This window comes from Lepisosteus platostomus, chromosome 10 (genome assembly GCF_059453375.1).
Source record: "Lepisosteus platostomus isolate fLepPlt1 chromosome 10, fLepPlt1.hap1, whole genome shotgun sequence".
NCBI classification, from domain to species: Eukaryota; Metazoa; Chordata; class Actinopteri; order Semionotiformes; family Lepisosteidae; genus Lepisosteus; species Lepisosteus platostomus.
This window is the reverse complement of record NC_142620.1, coordinates 56160771-56178702: the sequence shown is the minus strand read 5'-3', so window position 1 is coordinate 56178702 and position 17932 is coordinate 56160771. Positions and strand designations below refer to the sequence as shown.

Below are 17932 nucleotides of genomic sequence, written 5' to 3'. Positions count from 1 at the left end.
GGAAACAGGAGGACCTACTTTCCTTCCTCCTGTCATGGGTGGCCGACAGAGCCACCTAACGGCGAAGAGAAGCAGACCGTGGCGTGCTATATCTATCGTTTGAAATCGACTTTGTAACGTACTGTATATGCAGACTATAAAATACAGTATTTAACATCACTAAGCTCCATATTTGGTAGATACACTATCCTCTGGATAACTGTAGCTAAAGCTCTGAAATAATAATAGAAATAACTCAAAAGCGTTTGACCAGGCATATTGGAAGGTCTGTATTTATTAATATTTAGCAATTATGTATAGGTCCCTGAATGGCTGGAAGAACTGATGAAAAAGAAAACCTTTGAAATACACATACGAGACCGTCTAAACTGAAGGAGAATTCCGGCAGAGATGACAGAATATATCTGTCAGCTTGCTCAGTGAACTATGACCAAAACGACGAAAACTGGTCAACCCCACCACGTACATAGAGCTGTTCATTTAAATGTCGGCTCTCCCTCTCCTTTAAGTAATCAATCTGCCCCCTTCCCCCCAAAAAAAAGTCTTGACAAGGAAGATCCCCCTCCCTACACACACACCTCCACGTCGGTGTGAAAACTCCCTCCTGTATGCTCATCAGAGCATTGTTTTCTTCCTGCTTTTAACTCCATGATCATGAATTAACCTTGGAGTATGCAAATAGTATAACCCCCATATCCCCCCCACAGAACAAGAAAAGCTGACAGAACCAATTTTTTTTGCAAATTGATCCTGCACTCATGGGCGCACAACATGCAGTCTCAGTTTACCGTCTCCATTACGGTGTAGTCGGAGAAGCCTCTAAAAGAATCTCTCATTCCCAAGATGGTGACAGACTTTACTTTCTTTATAATTTTCACTTGAGCCAAAAGGTTTAACTGCCAAATGTGTCATTGAAACGTTATATTGAATTACACTGATCGATTTAGGCTTAGGAGGATGTAATGCTATAAATCATTTTCATTTGTCATCACAAACCTTTATCCTTCACACATACCTGTATGAGAAACCAGAGGGAGAGAAAAAAAGGACGAAGCAGAACTGGCTGTCAGGAAATCTTGAAAGACTACACTTAGAAAAGGACACCTAAACGGTTAAAGAAACAGATCGGATTCTATCGAAGTAACAGCACGAAGTGCCAAACCCAGACCTCGTACAAGGCAGCGGCATGGTGCTGACTCTGCAGCTCCGCAGGCGTCAGTGCTCCCGCGCAGGTTTGTGATGGCCTCACCTGCTGAGACACGGGCTTCAGATCGTGCTACTGAGTCCACCACGTCCTGGACTCCATCAAGCTTTCCTCCCTCTACTCACTGCAGGACCCTCCAGCGTGTACTGCGTTTCTGATCACCACTGAGACTGGAAGTGGAAAAACTTCAGTTGGTTCCCTCCTTTTTTAAAGTTTTTAAATCATTTTTGAAGGTGCTCTTGGACATCTGTGACATCTCTGATGATGTAATCTGCTGCTATTTCCAACCCGTCGTTGAGGGACAAGTCGTGTCACACAAGCTAATGAGGTGTCAGAACACCTCAGGAGCACAGGAAGGCTGAAAACCAGGACAAGAAGGAGGTTAGAGATAGCGAATGACTTCCCGCTGATCCGTGAATGAGATTTCACTTGGCACGTGTAACAATCCTTCACAGTGGCGAGGACAGGTCTTGCTTTACCAGCAGGCTTTACCAATGGGAAAACTAATTCCTCTCCTGAAGGAAAGGACTGCTAACACTAATTAAAAGTGATATCTTTAAAAAATCTATCAAAAGAATGATCAAACTTTAAAGAAACTTTAAAAAAAGAATCAGACACGAGGGACAGACATTCCTAGAAGGGTATTTCAATAGTGCAGATTATTTGCTTTGCATGCTAATCCATGCATCCTAATTCAAATGATCTTTTTTCTTCTTATTCAGCATGACAGCTCACCACTTCCACTCTCGTCAAGTTCCACAACACAACCAGAGACTCAGCCCCAGCCACACACACCCCCCCCCCTTGTATGCAAGCTCATAGTGGTATTTGGCCAGTCACCTGCAGTTAAACCCCTTGCTCTTACAGTGCCAAATAGCCTAGATCCTGGCGTAGGTCTCCTGAGAAAGACGTTATCTCCTGCTTTTCGACGTCCCCAGACACCATCTTGGGACAGTGGTGCGGAAATTCTGGAAAGTCGAGATGAATCAGTGCCACCTACTGGCTCACTGACACCACTTACCGTGAGCACTTCGAGGTAGGCTCTGCAGGTTTTTGGATGTTAGGAATGTCATTTCCCGATTTCAGCTTGAAGCCCTTTCTCAAGGTCTGGCCTGTGACTGCAACCAGAGCAGGGCTGTCATATTTGTTTTCTGCACCATGGCAGCTGCCCGAGAAACATCTTCTTCCAAAATCTTTCACAGGTGATGTCTTGACACTAGAATGTTAAAATCATCAATTTGTGGACCAGGCAGCTTTACAGGTGGCAAGCGATAGACGGGTACAGTTTGTTTCATTCAAGAATGTCATTCCCCACGTTAGACATTTTGGAAAACCGCTTTGACATCACACCACATGCATCACTTTTTGCACAATCCAAGACGGGAATCAAGATGAAACATAACCCTGATGTGGGGTTATGGTTCATCTTGAAAGTTAAGGGCAACGTGCTGGGACAGAGGTTATCCAAGTTGATGGATTGTCTCCATTCTGAAAATGTATCTCTGATCCTCCAGGGGAAAGCACTCATGAAGTAGCCATTAATGTACAGTATTCTTAGTACCTTATATTCAATAATAATATTCAGTTACATAAAGCTTTCAAACCTAATTATGGTAGCAATTATTTTGAATATACCTCATCAATTGAAAGCGTTCCATTTTCATTGCAAATTCATATTTATTCCCCTTTCACCTTTTTGTAGCTTTACCACATTAGATGAAAAGTAGAGAAACGCTGACTTTGGGGAAAAAAACAGGACAACTGGGCCTGTTCTGTGAACAGAGTAAATAACCAAGTGGACAGCTGATCATTTCAATCCTCCACAGCACTGCAGCCTCCCGCTTCACAGCCAAAACAGGCCGCTGAGGTTCAAAGTGCATCAGAAAGAAGTGTTTCAGTGGGCGAGATTCTTATTGAAGGTAATTTTTATTACAGTCAGCTCTTGAAATGCAGTTTACAATAACTAATTCATAAAAATGCTTAAAATACAACAAAATTGCAATTCTTTAGGACTTGCAAGGACTTGTTTCGTACACAGGCATCGATTAAATCACCTGATTAGCAGTACAAACTTTCCTTCCCCAAATGGAAACCTACCATTAAATACTGGCTTTTGAAAGCCTTAAATCCAGACCAAGCCAGCACTAACAACCCTTCAAAATTAGAAAAGAGCGTTCCCCTCTCACTCCCATTAAAACAAAAGCATGAGAAGATGAAGGTTGACCTGTTGAAAGTTTTTATTGTTAATATTGACAGACAACTAAGAGACCAAGGCAGGAACAATGAAAAACCTAAGCTACCCAATAAGAGAAAGTACATGTCCAGAACCTAACTTTCGGCTTAAATTGAAAGCCAAGCCTTTTACCAAAGCTTGACTTTGAAGAGAGACTCAAATGAAACAGAACCCATGTAAAATCTGGATCATAGTTTCTCCGATGTTACTCTCCCAAGTAAATGTGAATCAAATCCTTCAGCCCTTTACTGCTGCAAGAAAAGGGGAGACAGCACAAATGAGCTTCTGGGAAAACAGACTAATTCAAGTCCACATTGTCTGTTCTCTTGGCAGTGCTTTTTCAAAAGGAAACCGACAGGATTTAGTTAATGGGAAATTAATAATGTCTGTCAAATCACGTCTAATATAGTGGGAGAAGGAACAGGAGAGTAGACATGGAAAAAACACAAACCCAGGCCACATTGTTATTTTTAAAGCTATGAGGAATCAGTGTACTTTATCATGGACTTTTAAATTTTATTACACTATAAAAACTACTTAAGTAGCTTAAACATAAATTTAAAACATTCTTGTACCAAGCAAAGCTAAATTGTTTTCTAACCCCTATCATCTTTCCTATTTATTTTAATTTATGTTTTATTTTTTAGCTCTTATTTAGCTCTTAACCCATAATAGCAGGACCTTCTGTTTTCTTTATAATCTGCAGATCGCTGGAACAAGACGCAGATTACTCTCAGGCCTCTTCAGCTGCTACAGCTGGGACTAAAGAACTGCACTTCCTCTGAGGCAGGTGGGCCAGTGGGAAAGAGACAACCAAGTTTACAACATGTACACCTTCAAGTACTCTGCTAAATCAGTTTACAAATGACTTGCTAAACAAATGTGAGACTAATGTAAGACTTATCCCACCTGCTGCAGGCAAGTGACACAAAGATCTGAATGCAATAATAACATAAGAAAAGACCCAGGCCTGGCAGGAACATGTTCTTCCACTGGGCAGGTTCTCAGATTCACATTTTAAACATGCGTTGACTGAAATCCGTACACTTGAGAACAGCATCACAGAAAGATCAGCAGCTTGCATCTTCTATTGTGATAAATTTATGACGTGAGGTATTAATCAAGGAGATGAGGCACAGTTTGCTAGCTGGATGATTATTATCACACAACACTTATAACCCCTGAACTAAAACAAAGCCTCTCCGGCTTTTTAACCCAAGAAATAGAAGTGCCTCTGGTTTAAATATACCTTATATACACCTGAACAATTAACAAGAAATCGACAATACGTAACATCTATTCCATTCAAGCCTTTTTTTAAATTCTGCCAGATGGAGGTTTTAAAACGGTTCTAACAGCCAACTGGGCTTCTTCCGCAGGTCCAGCACCGGAGAACAAGAACAGCTTTTGTGACAATGTGAGAAGCGCCAATTGACTGGCTTGTGCCGTTTGCAGAGGCAATGTCAAATCTCGCCTGCCCTGACACTTCACACTGCTGACATGCACTCGGGAGGAGAAGAGGCTCCATGTTTACCTCACCCGCGTCACAGAAAAAGAAAAATGACACAAGTCTTACAGATTCGTTATGTAAATAAGTGTGATCGGAATGGGGAATCGCCATCTTTATGGATTGCTCTGGGCCGATGTTCCCCCGTGTTCCTGCAGGACGGAGCGCTTCCTAGAGCCGCGGAAATGTGTGGAGCAGCAGGGACGTCCAGCCTGCACTCACAGCGAGCTGCTTTCCGTGCGGGCCTTCATTAAACCACAGCACAGTCCCGCCGGCCTGGGAAACCTGTGGGCAGAGCACACGGCCTTCAGCAGAGGATCCTGCCAGCCAAAGCCCCCCCCCACACACACACACACAACAGGAAGCCATGCTCCGGATCTGGAATCACTGAACTGACACATTTTACCGCGAGTTACTAACCCACCGCACCACGACGCTGTTTCCACAGAATTCAGCTCCCACGCACAGAGGCAAACAAGCCACATGATGTACAAATTCACAGCTGACTTTTGTCAACAAAAAGGCTTCTATGCAGAGAGCCTTAAAAGGTCTTAAGAAAATCTGAAATACAAACTTCATGATAAAAATGGGAAAAAAAATATTTAACGTGACCAAGGATACAAGCTATAATACGATGGACACACAAAATGAGCTCTGAGTACTACGAGGGTATGGGAGATTAATGATTTCTTGTATCAATCATAAGATGACCCAAATCTCTGCAAAAACAATATTTTCTCTATTATCATAAAATTATTCTAGACACGGGGCTGCCAATCAGATCGTATTAGTGGTGGGTAGGGACTAATCAGTCTCCTTTTATGGGCTTTCAAATACCCAACTATCATCTGTAGAGGAAAATCAGCTGCTGAAGCTATGATGAGAAGTCTGTGCTTAATTACTTACTAATCCGTCTGCTTGAAATTCAGTGCTATGGAGTTGGAAAGGAGATCTTGTCTACTTGATTCATCTTCAGGTGATTATCAAGAATCTGAAACAGCTCTTGGATGTTCGGCACGTGTCCTGACTGCAGCTTTGACCAGACTGGGACATCTTCAGAAAGCACAAGGAGAAAAAAAAGTTGGGAAAAATTAAAAATGACAACTTTATAATTACAAAATGCATATCCTACAGTGAAATTGGAAAATGAAAACGCTATCACAGTACAGTAACTTTGTCCTGGCAGTCAAATATTTATCTTGTGTTTGGAACACTGCATTATAATAAAGAGTAGCCATGGAGACGAGACTGAACTGAACTGGGCAGCAGTTCAATGTAAGTGCCTGCTCTATCTCTAATCAGTAGAAGGAGATCTGAGTTTCTCTATGTTCCAAGGGCACCTTGCTGAAAACATAGCTATGAGAAGTAACTTGCTGTGCAGCAGAATTGTCAGGTAAGGATACTTTAAGGAAAGCCAGTTTACTTTCATAAATTAAGCTGATTGTGAACTGGAACATTCAATAAGCAATGCACGATATGGAAAAACATATCCATTAGAGGGCTGAGTCACAGTCTCTCGAGGTGTTCTGGGAATGTAGCAGTTAAAAAAATGCACCAGTGCATTTAAACAAAAAATACCCTCATTCAAAAATATTACACTGCTTTTTGCTTATAAAGAAAATAAATCAGTAAACAAAGTAGACGATTTCACAAAATTGTCTGTCTACTGATTCTGGAGATCAACTGCAGCTCAAAGTTTTCATTTGTACCTGATCATTAATGGCTGACAGACGGGACAGGCAGTGAACACCTGAACACCAGAGTGGCAACTGAGTGTTGCAGTCCTGCTACAGTCAAAGAATACATAACGAAAGCCACTCACCATTGAGAGTGATTTCAAAAGCACCCGTAGATAAGAAATGGGTCTCCAACATGTTACTGAAGAAAAACGTCATGAGGCATGAAAATATCTGGAGAAAAAAAAAATAAAAGGTCCCATTTTTCCTCATCCTGCTTAATTCCCAGGAAAAGCTGCTGGTATAAGATGTCTCCAGAAATGAGAAGCTCTGCCTGCTAGCAGACACTGTACACTTCAAACCAATTCCAGATTTCACCACTCTGACATTCTGTGCTAACGAGAGCAGGCCTGATGTGAGGAGAGCACTGGAGTGGGGAGAGGGGTCTGTTTGCTCATTAATGAGCTTCATGTCAGATCCGATTAGCAGAGCCAGGCTACACCCACACTCAGACGCCTGGCTGCTAACAGCATACAGGAGTGTCCAGAGAATAATTATAAATTGGAACAGAAATTCTGGAAATCCGTCTGATACCAATTTCAAGTCTTAAGAAATTCTTGGCATTTAATTTAGCGACTATCATGTAACTTTCATTTTTTTAATTAGTTCCCTAACTACATAATTATAAACAGAATGGTGGAGCACATCCCAGACTACATACTGCATTTGTAATTAGTTTACTTTGTCTACATAAAATGATTGATACTGTGCATCTGAAACAATCATCAGAGCCGAAGAATAGCAGAATACAAAATACGAGGAAGAATGTAGTCTAAAACCTTGACATAAAGTTCTGACTTTATATTTCCGTATTCAAGGAAAGTCCCTAATCTTTTACCTTATTCTCTTGGCTCCATGTCCATATTCTTGGAGTGTCCATTCCGAGCACAGGGAAGGGATTGTATCCGCTCACAATCAGTGCAATTGCAATAAGTTTGAAGTAAGAAATGAAAGAAGCAATGTATCTAGGAAATAAAATTAAAATGATACAGCATAACAACACTGACAAGTATTACAGAAGGCATAAACCATTTTACAAACAGAATCGCATGAGGCTCAATCACTAAAGGTGCCCTTTCAGTTTCCAGTCCTTATGGGTCTTAGCCTTGAAGGACAGAGAAGACAGCTACGTGTAGTTTTGTATCTGCCTTCTGTGCTGGGGCAGAGATAAACATATTCTTAGAACATCCTGTGCCCTTGACTCGCTGGGTACAATCACACTTTGTTCATTGAATCCAGCTGCTTTTACAACAAGCTCTGCCCGTAAACTACATTTTTAGGATAAAACACCTTTCTTCAGTAACTGTCCATTACAACACCGACACTGGTTGAAATAAATACAAGCATGGAAAGTATTTCATTAGTACGGACACTATTCTTACCTGTAAATAGGCTTGGTGGGGTAGTTCTCGCCCTCGATTCGGATGTCGGGGTACAGCTGGCTGATTGACCGGGAGTACTCCTCGAACACCCTACTGTACCCTCAGGATATGCTGCAGAGCAAGAGACACAATTGGACACGTCAGTCTCAAGCATTCTGCTGCGCCAAGAAGCTCAGCAGATGGCTTCAGAAACCTCTTTCACTCTGCACTGCTTTTGTACAAAACTGCTACTGAACTTCACACCAGGAGCATTACTAAAAAACAGAAAATCTCATCAAACCTGAAGTCTTCCTGAAGCAAACCTTATTTGCCAAATCGGCTTTCTGCTGCACATCCACACTCCATATGGATACCATGTACCTGGATCTGAGGTAGCCCTGCATAAATCACAGAGTACAGACGGTACATACTGGCCAGCAGCCATATCACTCTGCAACTCACAACTTTCAACCCACTGAAGCCCAGCAGGTGTGAGCCTTCTCAGTACCTGGATGGGAGACCTCCTGGGAAAAACTAAGGTTGCTGCTGGAAGAGGTGTTAGTGGGGCCAGCAGGGGGCGCTCACCCTGCGGTCCATGAGGGTCCTAATGCCCCAGTATAGTGATGGGGACACTATACTGTAAACAGGCGCCGTCCTTCAGATGAAACGTAAAACTGAGGTCCAGACTCTCTGTGGTCATTAAAAATCCCAGGGTGTTTCTCGTAAAGAGTAGAGGTGTAACCCATGTGTCCTGGCCAAATTTCCCATTGGCCCTTACCAATCATGGCCTCCTAATAATCCCCATCTTTGAACTGGCTTCATTACTCTGCTCTCCTCCCCACTGATAGCTGATGTGTGGTGAGCGTACTGGTGCACTATGGCTGCCGTCGCATCATCCAGGTGGGGCTGCACACTGGTGGTGGTGGAGGGGATCCCCATTACCTGTAAAGCGCTTTGAGTGGAGTGTCCAGAAAAGCACTATATAAGTGTAAGCAATTATTAATTATTATTATTATAACTGCGACAGGCTAAACTGCAGAAAACAAAGAAACATTCATGGACAAAAACACTACAAATACTGAAGAAAGAAATGTTGGACACAGAGGCACATGCAGCAAAGTATACCAAAAATGGCTGATTTGAAAAATGTTCATTACAATGGCAAGACCTGGCCCTGCTGGTGCCTCAGCAACGCGCTTCACGAACAGGAGCAGACGAGGCTGAGCACAGGGGGATAAAAGGGATTTACACTCATTAGCCCTGGTGCAGACGCCATACTGAAATCCCCTCGGCTTCGCAAACATAATTTTTCCAGTCCCGTTACTGTTTCAGGGAGCCATCTGCATCTCCTCTGAAAGATTCAGAGCTGGTTCCAAACAAAGTGGGAATTTCTGCTACATCCACACCATGCTAACGTCTTGATTTCAAACTCAGCTCCCAGCCCATCTGTGATCAATAAACAAGCCAGAAATGACCCTCCATCTGGATGAGGCACCAAAGCAGACTTTGTTTTTGTATTTTTGAAGGCCTTACTCTGCTTTATACTATGTGAAATGCACAGGTTGTCGCTGCTGGGCTGAAGTGTCGGGCTCTGAGATTTCTTAGAAAACCCCTGTGAAAGTGAAAGCGAAGAATCTGCTGACCAGGCTACCGACAGGGCGCCAGCGAACAGGGTGGCATCACCCGGTACTGCTTAACAACCACGGACGTGCGCGTCTGACACTCCTACGATAATCAATAATCGTCATCCCTGCGCTGGTGCTGTCCGGGGAGCGAGCCTGGACTGCAACAATCGGGGCAGAATATCTCCCGTACCGAGTCAGTCTTTAAATGGCACAAAATTGTAAAACAAAATCTTACTAAATCGTAACTTTTTTCTGTCCAATCATGTCTTTCAAAAATGACTCGGCGTTTCCAGAAACAAGTCAATTAAACAACAGTATCGAATCAAGGGCGTGTTTTTGCCCTCTCCCTACCAGAACTGGAACCTCAGGACCGGCCCGGTGTACATCTTCTGCTTGGCCGGCTTCTGATAGTCCCCGTCCCGCAGGCCGTCGGGCCCCACGCCCAGGCTGTCCGCGGCCTGGCGCTGCTGCTGCTGCTGCTGCTGCTGCTGCTGAGCCCAGTTCTTCCCCAGGTAGATATCCCGCACCGTCACCACCGTGAACAGCAGCAGGGCCATCAGGATACCCGCCTGGCTGTACTCCGCCATCCTCCCCCAGATCCGGGGGTAATCAATTCCCCGATTGAAAATATGCGGCTCACGGCTCTCCGGCGACCGAAACAGGATCACTCTCTCCCCGGATTCAGCCGGAATCCACCTGCGTCTCGTCAAACGTCTTACGCTGATCACACGCTCCACCCAGCGGCGGGAGGTCGGAAGGGCACCTCATTTGCGTGCTATCATTTTGCCTCACGTCTCGCTAAATCAGAAGCCAAAGAGTTCGAGATAAGGAGACTGGGACACAGTTAAAATCAGCGCTGGGATTAGCTGTTGCATCGATACTTGTGATCATTTTACACTAGCCCATCTTGTTAAACTGGGCTGCTGTAATCTGACTGTCTCGCATAGAAAAGGGGGGTAGTCGCTCAGAACCACAGGAATACTAGGATTTAATGTTAAGTATATAATAATACAGCAAACACAAATGTTATTGCTTAGGTTCCCGAAAGCTTAAGTGGTGCTTTTGTGTCCTAACTGGGTATTTCAAATAAATTACATTTATAGTAAGATCTTAATTACCACAGGCAATTTGCTTTTGGGAGTGGACGTTTTATTGCCGTAATGGAAGAGCGAGGCCGGCCGTCTGTGATTTATTTTTTCAGTGAGTTACGCTGCAAGGGTTGACAGCAAGAAAAGCCCAATTTTGCCTTCAATTGTTTTCTCGTCGACGTCTTTGGTTCTGTTCTCAGGGACTCGAACAGCAAACCCAAAGGCGCTTGGGCCAGGGACAGCTCTCATCTTCGGAACAGACAAACTGTTTAATTAGCAGGGCGAAAGGAGCAGGGGAGCAGGGAGATGTCAAACCAGAGGGTAACAGCACCCAGCACATCCAGCCCACGGAGGCCAGGTCCTGAACAGGCTGTGGCCCTGAGCGCCTGCACAGTCCAGCGCTGTGTCTCATGGACTGAGGAACAGGACGGGGAAAGAAACAGTTTTTCCTGACGAGTTTCTTCAAGCCTGCGTAGCTCAGCCCTTGTGCTACTGTTTGGGTTCCATCACTCTGCGTCAAGGTCTTGTGTATTTGCTGTAAAGGCTGTTAAAGGTGACGCCAACTCAGACACCCTTCAGCACCTCCGCTCTGCGATAGGGGATACTGTATGTTTAGGCATGTGCATGTCTGAGCCTCTTCATTTACACAGCACTTATCTAGATAACCCAAAGAACCGTAGGAGAGGAGCACATGAACAAACTTAAATGTGCTTATTTGTAATTCCATAGTCTGTAACTTCTCAATAAAGAATGAATAAATTCTTTAAAAACCTTATTCTATACAGAATGGGTTGTTGTTTATGCTCCTTTTAATTTGACAGTGTGGTAGGTACTGTGGAAACTGATTTAATGACAAAACAGCAACAGGCCAATTTGAAGCTGATTTGACCCGTCAACTAGTAAGAAAGAAGGAATGAAAATTCAGGTTTTCATTTTCATTGATTACTGTTTCCAGTTTTGCCACGGATTCAGGTGGCACAGTGTCCAGTCTTTGTGCCTCAGCCAAGCGTGTCTCATACCTGTGGCCAGGTGGGGATATCGCCTAGCCCCACTCATAACTAATATCCCATTATTAGTGCTGCAGTGGTCTGCGGAAAGCTCCAAGTAACAAAGGCTGTTGGCACTAACCCTACAATCGCCACTTGTTTCCTCTCTCATGGGTTGTCCACGGTGATTAATGACACTGTAGCTGATGAATTGGTTTCCTTCTCTGCACTTTATTGATGTTCACTGAGTGTAGCTTATTAGCTGTAAGCAGAAGGTGATCTAAATGCTGCCAAACTGCAAGGACCAAACATGATGTATCACACCCTGTAGGTGAAGCTGTGCTGGTCCTGAGGTCACTGTGTAATCATGACTTCATGGAGGTGCAACTTTGGCAGTGAGGTCATTGTGCTAGCTCATCAGTCTATCCCGAAGAGCTGAAACACAAAGAACCAACTCAAATTCTTAGCCTTTCTCATATGCTAAAAAATGTCCCATTTCCTTTATCACATTGTGCTTTGGTGGTAGCTACTCTTCGGATTTTGTTCCTGTTTTTCTTTATATCTGACATTTTGTTTTCCTGTTACACATCAGAATATTTTGGCTACTTGATCAATCAGGACTCTTTCCAATGATTTCTGTTTCCATGGTGATAAGGCTTCTGATGTTGGGCAGAAAGGGGGACAGTTTTTGATGGTGACTTCTTTGAAAAATAATTTTCTGCAAGAAACTAGAACAACAATCCTGAGATTATGTTGTTGATACTATAAAAAACTAAACAGATAAATACAAAGAAGGGCAAATGAAACAGTTATTCTATTTCAAGGAAAATATAAACTAGGGAATCACACAATGACATACAGGGCTAAAATGCCACACAGCTAACTGAAGTGACCAGAACAGCTCATCTGAATTGCTGAGAAATGAGAAAACTGAAGAAAGAAAAACAAAACAGAATTAGTCCACAGTGCTTTTTCATTTATTTTTCTTCCAACTAAAATGAACACATTTGTCCTGTTTATGTTCTCTTTGGAGAGACAGGACCTCTGGTGCTATCTTCAAGACCTTCTTCAAGAAAGATGGAGGTCTTCTTTGGGGGAGAGGAGAGGTTTGGATTGATCCAGGGATGCAGCAGAACTCCGGGAAGAGCACAAGACAGGTTTTATCCAAGAGAGAGGGCTGTGAATGTGAAAGATAAACCTGTCCACCTGCAGCCACTGGGAGTAAATATCTGAGCTTCCGATCAAGTAATGTCTTTCATCAGCCTGGGAGTCATCACACTCTTACAAGATTACATCATCAAGGCCTATTAGCAGATACTGAATAAATAACAACAGTGATCTAATTCTGAAACAGAAGAGGGAAGACATTTAATAAGAATTACGTCCATAACATTAATTCCCATTATGATTTAATAAAAGAAAATCTGAGTTTTTAACATGTTCTACTGCACTCAGTACTCTTTACTGTACTAGAGATGACCTCTGTCCAGATCTATTGTTGATGTCAAATTTGCTGTGCAGGTTTTTCAAGCTAATTTCTTTTTAAACAAAAGTTCAAATGTCTTAGCTGCATTTTTTGAACGCAATTAGAAAAGTGAGAAAATAAACATCATATTGCTCCCCAAAAGACAGAATCCAGCACTTTCAGTCAAACAGGAGTCCCAGGGGCACATTTATAGCCTCTTCAGTCTTCAGGTCAATTTGAACCTCTCTTTACACAAACAGTTGTGGGAGCATGGAACAAACTGTCCAGCCATTGTTGAAGCTGATACTCTATAGCTACGTCCAAGAAGGGGCTGGATTACAGCCTCTAATCAGTTATGGACTAGCAGCCCAATGTGCTTGATGTGCCCAATGGCCTCCTCTCATGTGAAACCCGATTTTAGCCAGATTGCAATGGGAAGATAATTAGTCTGCTTTTGAGAAACATCAGTCTAAAAACCATGACACAATCAAAGAAAGTTGCATGTCTGCTTGCTGTGTATTTTTTTCACCCTTAAATGATAAAACCTGTCATGCTGCACATGACAGCAATATGATTAAGGCACCAGCAGTACTACTTGTCTGACCTAGTGCTGTAACATGAGAGGCATTCAGGACAATATATGGCCTTAATGACAGCATTTTAAAAATGTCATTATTGCTCATCTTACTGCAAAATTTCTGCTGCATTTGAATAAAGGCACCCTGATCCTGACCAACATCCATCTCCGGTCAAGTCAGTCAGACCATAGCCCCATTCACACACTGACTATATGTTTGTTTTGTGGTCAATGAAGGTAAATTATTCAGATTAAACTTAAAAAAATATTTACCTAAAAGGAACATGGTAGGACTGAGAAGGTTATTTACCCAATTCGTTTGTCTCGTTCAGTGACAGCTGACCTGCTCCCTCAAGGAGACAGAGTCCTTTCCGAGCGTAGGAGGGTGTCAATGTCGTCCTTGACACACATCGCTCCAGACAGAAATAAGAAACACACCAGGTTACTGTGAGGAGAACTGCAACTTTTTGTGTGCATGTCCCTGTACATAACTAGATTGGAAATTAACTTTCTTTTATAAAAGAGTCACTGTATGCAGGAAACTGGACATCTTATTGAGTTTGCTGGGTTATTATTCAGTACTTCTAGTAATAATATGAAAAACCTATCCGTGAGTGAAATACGTCCATCTGTAATTTAAGAGATCTTATTCTATATTAGCAAGGGATTTTATATGAGAGTGCAAATTACTTTGAGCAGCACAAACCAGTACTTTTTTATGCTGAGGGACATTGTCCTTCTCAGTTCTTGACGAAGGGCGGCAAACCTTTGGCATCTCTGCGATCGGAAGGCCATAAGAGACTTAAAAAAACAGGCAGTGGGATGATATGCACTGATTTGCAACGGAGGGGAAGAATTCAAAAGAGAAATCCAAGAAGAAGGGTTAATCTTGCACAAACGTTTTTCAGAAAAACAAAATGCAGGCACATTCTTTCCCTTAGACCAGTCCTTTACATGACTATATCTCTGCATGTCTGAAATTCTTGCAGCTGCTTCCAGGGGGACAGAGGGCACGGCTCCCTCAGCAGGGACACGAGTTCTTGGCGCTGGGCTCGTGACACAGCTGCAGCCTGCCCTGCTCCCTCTCCACATCCCTGGACAGCAGGGACTTCTGGGCCTTCAGGCGGCAGGCCAGGCACATGAAGATGGACTCCACGTTCTGCGTCTCCTTGGGGTCCTTGGCGGAGGTCTCGAACAGCAGCATGTTGTGGGCGTCGGCAAACTTCAGCGCCGTGTTGGAGGGCACCTGGATCTGGCTCACCAGGTCGCACTTGTTGCCCACCAGGACGCGGGGCACGGAGGGCGACACGTGGTGCCCGTTGCACTCCTGGATCCAGGTCTTGAGGTTCTCGAAGGAGGCCATCTTGGTGACGTCGTACACAAAGACGACGGCGTGGACGTTACGGTAGTAGTGCTCCACCATGCTCTTCCTGAAACGCTCCTGACCTGCCGTGTCCCAGACCTGCACCTGCCAACGGGAGAAGAGGAACAGCGCAGGGTTACCCAGGGCCCGAGGCAGCAGGCCCAGAGCTTAGATAGCACTTACCTGGACACTCCACTCAAAGCGCTACAGGTCACGGGGATCCTCTACACCCCCACCAGTAGTTTAGTACTCTCCCCACACAGCAACTCTCAGTGAGGAGGAGAGCAGAGTGATGAAGCCAGTTCAGAGATGGGGATTATTAAATGATGAAGACATAAGGAACTAAATCGCAGATACACAGGCTGAGATGTAGGCCTGTGTGATGGGAGGTGGGAGAGTGCACAGACACTGTTCCAAAGTGTCAGGGCCTTCGACTCCAGAAGGACTAGAATGGAGAAACCTCTTGCAGTACAGGTCAAAGAAGCAATTGTTTTCACATGGGAGCTTCTGGAAGTATGGGTTCATTTGAGTCACATGGGGAAAAAAAAACAACAATAGGAATCTTTTAGGAAAGAGCACATCAAGGCTCTTTGGGTCCAGAAGGTTTGCTTTATTCTCAGGCTCTTCTCAGAGCTTGAGTCTCTTCACAGCCTCAGAGAACAAAGCAATGACCTTCTCAACGAGCATCAGAGCTCCTGGGCTCCACACAGAACTTAATCTGAGCCCCACTTGCTTCCACAGAGCTTGGGCAATGTACTGTATACACAAATAAAGTGTTTTGAGTATTTCTCAATACTCAACTCATTTTCAAAGTGTGTGTTGTTGGGCTTTTTTTTCTGAGTGCTCAGAGTGGGGAGTCATAATCCAGACATCCCAGGTCACAGCTGCTCAGATGTAGTCGCACCTCTGCTCTCCACGGGCACGGGTGCGACACGGTGTACCAGGGCCACGGGCAGGGCGCTTGGAGATGCTGTCCTTTGCTTAAGGTGACACGTGTAACAGTTTAACGGGAAACACTCAAGCCAGCCTGTATGAAAATATTCCATGGAAGAATATTAAATATTAAATATTTGTGAAGCCGTTGCTGCATATGAGCAGATGAACAGGCCTGTCAAAGCACGCACGAAATAGAGAAAATGCACGAAATCGATTCTCGCCTCTCTTTGGGAGACGTTAATACTACAAAGACTCCATGAAACCCGACTGCATCATCATTATTATGTTCTGAACGTACCCGCTACACTGCGGCTGACCATGTCTAATCCACCTCGAGCTAACTGGGGGAAAACAATCACAAAGAAAAACAACCCAGCGACATTATTCTAACCTCCCTGCCTTTCTTTCGTCTCGCCTCTGTTTTACATACCTTGATTTTTTCACCTTCGATCTCCACCGCCTTCTCTCTGAAATCCACGCCGATAGTGGCCTCTGTTTTGTCCGGGAAGCTCCCTCCGGTGAAGCGGAAGGTTAGGCAGGTCTTCCCCACATTCGAGTCCCCTATCACGATAATCTTAAATATCCGGGTCTGGACACTGCGCTCCATGGACGCGTTCAGCTCCGCGGAGGACGAAAGGCTCCGGGGTTTGGACTGACTCGGTCCTCCTCCATTTGCTAGCGATTCGTTTGCCATAACGGTGAGCGAGAATATGGACAGAAGGGTACTACTCTGTTATGCCGTTTAACAGGGGGAGGGGGGCTCTATCCACTCCCCTTAATAACACCACACCATGCAAAAACAAAATCCACAGAGATGCTAATGACACGACAACAACATCCCGTCCTGCCCGTAGTGTGAAGGAGAGAAATGTCCTCTGCTGTGTTTAATGGTGGCTCGGTAATAAAGATGCTTCTCTTGCTACCTCCTCGTAATGAATTCGACCAATAAAACCGCAATGGCAGCTCCACGTTACATCCTCGGAGAGAGACCGGGCGTGTGTGCGTGTGCTCTGCCTGTTTCGCGAAGTGTGTGGGACGCCGTGGCCGAGGGCTGCACACGCAGGGCGCCGCGCTGCCGGACCGGTGCACCTGGCCGGGGCGCCCCGGGGCTCCTCCCCGCGAGCCCAGGTGCGCTCCAGGACAAGCAGAGCTGCGGCACAGGTCCGCCGCGCCTGGCGCTACAGTGCTGCAGCAGTACAGGCATAGAGCGGAAACAAGGCTTGTTTGTAGGAGCGTCCTCTTCTTCAGCGCCGGCCAACAAACGAGGCGAAGTCAGACTGTTAAATCAGAAGTCTGCCATAAGAAGCGTACACTTCTTTTACTGGAAAGTAAAGTAATAATGCAAATTTTAGTCTGAATCAATATGCAGCCGCATGTCCTACATGCATCTAAAAGTATGTTTGATCAACATCAAATATATTTTAATGATCCATACTGCATCATTAAAGCATATTTTTGTAGTAGTAAAACTCAAATTGAGAGTACCAAGCAGAAGTAAGTGCTGTGGGTTAGTTAGATAGTTTTGTCTATCTGCTGACTGTGGGATTCAGGGCATGAAATTATGGGAAATTATTTTTTCTCTTTAATAGTTTATTAATTTCACATACATCTTTCAAAGATTAACCATAGTGTTATGGCTCAGGTGGGTAGCTGTGTCAGCATGCGTAGGCTGCAAAGGAACAAGTAATAGGTTTATTCCATGCTGAAAAAAAAGAAGAAAGAGAACACAACGTTTCGGCCGTGGAGCCTTCTTCAGGGGTTCAAGGCTCCACGGCCGAAACGTTGTGTTCTCTTTCTTCTTTTCAGCATGGAATAAACCTATAGTGTTATGGCTGCCAGTTATGGCTCCCA

The 17932-nt window shown here is 44.2% G+C and overlaps 2 protein-coding genes across 4 annotated transcripts; both read right to left on the bottom strand.

The window, feature by feature from the left end:
• Positions 1 to 3423: 3423 nt before the first annotated feature.
• Positions 3424 to 10377, bottom strand: selenot2 (selenoprotein T, 2). 2 transcript variants are annotated; one of them, XR_015924978.1, is made up of 7 exons: positions 10018 to 10377; positions 8063 to 8173; positions 7519 to 7645; positions 6767 to 6854; positions 5851 to 5997; positions 4977 to 5229; positions 3424 to 4942 (listed from the first exon to the last, which is right to left on the bottom strand). XR_015924978.1 is itself a non-coding variant. In XM_088597482.1 (6 exons), the coding sequence occupies exons 1-5, from the start codon at positions 10251 to 10253 to the stop codon at positions 5876 to 5878; spliced, it is 684 nt and encodes a 227-aa protein (XP_088453608.1). In that variant the 5' UTR covers positions 10254 to 10377; the 3' UTR covers positions 3424 to 5229; positions 5851 to 5875. The 2 variants fall into 2 exon arrangements, 1 of the variants encoding a protein (XP_088453608.1); XM_088597482.1 differs by having other exon boundaries at positions 3424 to 5229.
• A 2318-nt stretch (positions 10378 to 12695) lies between these two features.
• rab33a (RAB33A, member RAS oncogene family) lies at positions 12696 to 17911 on the bottom strand. Of its 2 annotated transcripts, XR_015924977.1 has the most exons (3): positions 16512 to 17911; positions 14093 to 15250; positions 12696 to 13085 (listed from the first exon to the last, which is right to left on the bottom strand). XR_015924977.1 is itself a non-coding variant. In XM_088597481.1 (2 exons), exons 1-2 carry the CDS (start codon positions 16773 to 16775, stop codon positions 14804 to 14806), a joined length of 711 nt encoding a protein of 236 aa, XP_088453607.1. In that variant the 5' UTR covers positions 16776 to 17911; the 3' UTR covers positions 12696 to 14803. The 2 variants fall into 2 exon arrangements, 1 of the variants encoding a protein (XP_088453607.1); XM_088597481.1 differs by having other exon boundaries at positions 12696 to 15250.
• Between the last annotated feature and the right edge of the window lie 21 nt (positions 17912 to 17932).

Bases quoted from the DNA above. Each gene is read 5' to 3' on its own strand.
- rab33a (XM_088597481.1), bottom strand. From the start codon at position 16,775: ATGGCAAACGAATCGCTAGCAAATGGAGGAGGACCGAGTCAGTCCAAA. The intron at 15,251-16,511 runs GTATGTAAAACA...TCCCGTTGGCAG, and splicing joins TCGAAGGTGAAAAAATCAAG to GTGCAGGTCTGGGACACGGC.